Here is a 4,690-nt window from a genome sequence, read left to right as displayed (position 1 = left end):
CACGAACCCGTGTCCCCTGCATCGGCAGGCGGACTCCCAACCACTGCGCCACCAGGGAAGCCCCTAAGAAATCTACTTTTGACTTGACACCATAAAATTCCTTGTAAAGAACATAGGCAAAACATCCTCTGACATAAATTGTAGCAATGTTTTCTTAGGTCAGTCTCCCAAGGCAGTAGAAATAAAAGCAAAAACAAACAACTGGGACCTAATCAAACTTATAAGCTTTTGCAGAACAAAGGAAACCATAAACAAAACGAAAAGACAACCTACGGAATGGGAGAAAATATTTGCAAACGATGCAACCAACAAGGGCTTAATTTCCAAAATGTACAAACAGCTCCTACAATTCAATATCAAAAAAACAACCCAATCAAAAAATGGGCAGAAGATCTAAACAGACATTTCTCCAAGGAAGACATACAGATGGCCAACAGGAAAAGATGCTCAACATTGCTAATTATTAGAGAGATGCAAATCAAAACTACCATGAGGTACCACCTCACACTGGTCAGAATAGGCATCATTAAAACATCTACAAGTAACAAATACTGGAGAGGGTGTGGAGCAAAAGGAACCCTCCTACAACTGCTGGTGGGAATGTAAATTGATACAGCCAGTATGGAGAACAGTATGGAGGTTCCTTAAAAAACTAAAAATAGTTACCATATGATCCAGCAATCCCACTCCTGGGCATACATACAGAGAAAACTATAGCTCGAAAAGATACATGCACCCCCAACGTTCAAAGCAGCACTATTCACAATAGCCAAGACTTGGACGCAACCTAAGTGTCCATCGACAGATGAATGGATAAAGATGTGGTATAGGCACACAACAGAATACTACTCAATCATAAAAAAGAATGAAATTCTGCCATTTGCAGCTTCATGGATGGACCCAGAGAATCTCACACTAAGTGAAATAAGTCAGAAAGAGAAAGACAAATACCATATGCTATTACTTATATGTGGAATCTAAAATATGAAACAAATTAACTTATTTACGAAACAGAAGTAGACTCACAGACGTAGAAAACACACTTACGGTTACCAAAGGGGAAAGGGGGTGGGGGAGGGATAAATTAGGACTTTGGGATTAACAGATACAAACTACTAGACATAAAATAGATATGGGGCTTCCCTGGTGGCGCAGTAGTTGAGAGTCTGCCTGCCGATGCAGAGGACGCAGGTTCATGACCCGGTCTGGGAAGATCCCACATGCCGCGGAGCGGTTGGGCCCGTGAGCCATGGCCGCTGAGCGCTGCACGTACGGAGCCTGTGCTCCGCAACGGGAGAGGCCACAACAGTTGAGAGGCCCGCGTACCGCAAAAAAAAAAAAAAAAGATATGGACTTCCCTGGTGGTGCAGTGGTGAAGAATCTGCCTGCCAATGTAGGGGACATGGGTTGGAGCCCTGGTCTGGGAAGATCCCACATGCCATGGGGCAGCTAAGCCCATGCGCCACAACTACCGAGCCTGCGCTCTACAGCCTGTGTGCTACAACTACTGAAGCCCGCGTGCCTAAAACCCGTGCTTTGCGACAAGAGAAGCCACCACGATGAGAAGCCCGCACACTGCAATGGAGAGTAGCCCCCGCTCACCGCAAGTGGAGAAAGCCTGAGCGCAGCAACGAAGACCCAATGCAGTCAAAAATAAATTTATTTTAAAAATAAAATAACCAACAAGGACCTACTGTATATCACAGGGAACTAGATTCAATATCCTGTAATAAACCATAATGGGAAAAATATTAAAAAGAATATGTATAACTGAATCACTTAGCTGTATACCAGAAACTACCAACACTGTAAATCAACTAAACTTCAATTTAAAAAAATCAACGTTTGATAGCGTATATTAATAACCTAAGCCTACTTATTCTCTACTAAAACCACACTGGTTCTGCTAGGGATCATTCCTTCTTTTTTTTAGTGGGGAGGGGAGCAGTAGGGGTAGGGTAGGTCACAAGTAAGTATAAGGAAACCAAATACTTCATTCTGTCTCTAGGAAGATTAAGTGCTAGGTTATCAGAAAAATGTGACAGTAAATCATCAATTTGGACTATAAGGATTTGACATATGTGATGATTTGAACAAAACCAAGGAGATTATTTCTGAGTATTAAAAATGATGGCTTCCTGGCAGAGCCTTGCTTGGTGTGGGCAGTGCCCCCTGGGTACTTTGCCAGGGTGGCTTGCGCCATGTCTGGGCTGCAGCTCTTTAATAAGGCCTGGTTTGGTTTGGTTTGCTTTAAGGGCGCTTCCCCCTGAAGGAGGAAGAATCTATGAACAGAAACATGAGGTGTGTCTCAGTAGCCTTACTGAGGAAGGTCTTAATTAAATGAAGAGGGTGCCCAAGCATTATAATAATCCAAATTTTTGGATTATTAAAAAATGGGTAACACTTGGTATTGAGCAGAAGTTTGTCAGATGGACTTGGAATGCCATCATTTGTTTCAAGCCTTTCTTCCTTTTTGCCTAAAGTCTGGAGATTGCCATGATTTCCTTAAGAAATGCTATTTTCAGAAAGAGGCACTGTCCTGAAAAAACACTTTATAAGACCAATTTTTTAACTGTAGAAATACATGGTAAACAGACCTTGAGAAAAAGTGCAGGCAGCACAGAAGTCTGAGACAAAAATTACACAGCACAGGAGCCAGCTGTGTCAATACAGTCCAAGGTCAACACTGTCACCCAAATAAGAGTCAGACAAGGCTAAATCGACCCCCAAACCCAGCAATGCCCAACTGATAACTGGAGCCTCCAGAAACTGTTCCTTTAGATCAAAGATGCTAAATTTTCTCTCATGAATTCTGACTTTGCAGCCTGTGTTTTGGATATTTGCTTTCACCATTCATGGGTACACTGCAAGGCAGAAGGGAAACCTACCCAATGACGCAAAGCGCCACAGAAAAGCAGTCAATTTCTGATTGATCCAGGCCCTCTCTTGTATCATATCCCTCCAGTACCCCCTCCACCTGATGGAAATTTCATGGCTTGTAAAAGTCTTCATCAGTGTAAGCAAAGGGAAGACAAAACTTAATATCAAGTCCTTTTTGTTTTTGCATATTCTTAGTCTCAATGAAATCCTGGTAGATTAAAATCATAATCCAAATTAATTTTTTAATTCCTTCCCTTCCATTTTTACTAGTAAAGGGATAAGCACTTTTGTGCCCCAACCTTTTCCCCTCAAAACAGTTACTGTCAAAAAGAAAGCAGGAAATCACTTTAGTCACTCTTAAAATTTACAGAAATCAAGAGAATAAAAGAGCTGAGGGAGACTGCCTGCTTACCTCTAAAATGTGCTGGTTTTAGAAGCAGTGTGGTACAGCATGAAGGATGTGGGTGGTGGAGTCAGTAGATCTGGGTTTGAATCCCCACTTGTCACCTCCTAGTTGTAACCTCAAGTTGCCTTCCCTGTAAAAGAAGGCTCATAATACATATTCTTGGAAGACAGGAGAATTCCATGAGAACATGTATAAAGTGCCTAGCAGAGAACCTGGCCCATGGTGTCCTTCTAGAAATCCTGCTTGCCCTGCCCATTGTCTTACTGCCTGGCATATCAGGGCTATAAATCAGCTTGAGGTGCATATACAGTATCTAGATTCCTTAGGTTGTCAAAAGATTCTCCCTATTCTCATAGACCTTAATCTCCAACAAAACCCATAAATATTAGAGAGAAAAAGTGACAGAAGGACCTTACTAGATTATCATGACAGTGGCAAAACAATAAGAATCAACAACTTCCACATCTTAATGCAGGATACCACCAAAGGAGATGAGGCTAGAATCAAAGAGGCGGCAGGTGATGCAAGGCACCCATCCACCCGTTCAAGGCAGGTGATATAAGACGAGCCTTCCAAATTCTAAGCTAATATAAACCCACACTATCTATCGCACTAACTCTTTCTTTCTTCTTCTAGAAAACAAGTGAAGATGCAATTGATTTTGATTATACTGTTCTACTCCATGAATTCTCAACACAGGTAAAACAAAACGCTATATAGAACTGTTTAAACCACAAGTTTCTGCAGATCATAATATTTTAGAACTCTTATTTCCCAGGAAATGATTCCCTGTCATATTCACTTGGTCTGGTACCCCGGCAAACCACTGAAGGTGAAGTACCACTGTCAAGAGCTACACACACCAGAAGAAGCCTCTGGAACTGAAGAGGGATCAGCTGTGGCACCGACAGAGCTTAGTAATTTATGAAAAGCAAAAAAGATGTTTATACCAAATTCTGAACAAAATGACTACACTAAATAGCCTAAATCATTATTCTAGTAAAACAGCCAAGGTATAAGGCATTCTAATAATTTGGGAAAGCCTGTGATTACAAGTAAATACTCAAAAATTAAGATACTGGGATTTTTGTTTTTCGATTGGTTTGGTTTAGTTTTTAACTCTGGGAGCACATGCATACTGAACTCTGCTCAGTGCTAAACAGTTACTCTGCAGGTTCCTCAGGGTTTCGGCCCTAAAATGTAAAACCAAGTCAGTTAGTGTATGCTGCAGCTGGACCAGTAAGTACTTAAAAAACATAACAAAATAAAATTGATGGTCACGTCAATTAATCTGCATTTCCCAATATTCTGAACATATTGTAGCTAACTATTCTGTGTTGTTAAATTGCTTCTACCTAGTATGTAAAAGAGATAATATATTTCAATGAAAGCAAATTGTAGGGA

The 4,690-nt window shown here is 41.1% G+C and overlaps 1 protein-coding gene across 1 annotated transcript in view; it reads left to right on the top strand.

The window, feature by feature from the left end:
- The window catches only part of RARRES1 (retinoic acid receptor responder 1), a 41,853-nt gene extending 37,489 nt beyond the window's left edge, over positions 1–4,364 (top strand). The window contains exons 5-6 of the mRNA XM_007454118.1: positions 3,923–3,985; positions 4,065–4,364. Coding sequence (XP_007454180.1) covers positions 3,923–3,985; positions 4,065–4,214 — 213 coding nt within the window. The 3' untranslated portion in view covers positions 4,215–4,364. The remainder of the gene's footprint in view (positions 1–3,922; positions 3,986–4,064) is intronic.
- The last annotated feature ends 326 nt before the right edge of the window (positions 4,365–4,690 follow it).

Source organism: Lipotes vexillifer, unplaced genomic scaffold (assembly GCF_000442215.2).
Source record: "Lipotes vexillifer unplaced genomic scaffold, Lipotes_vexillifer_v1.1 scaffold641, whole genome shotgun sequence".
Classification (NCBI taxonomy): Eukaryota; Metazoa; Chordata; class Mammalia; order Artiodactyla; family Lipotidae; genus Lipotes; species Lipotes vexillifer.
This window is presented reverse-complemented; position numbering and strand designations above follow the sequence as displayed.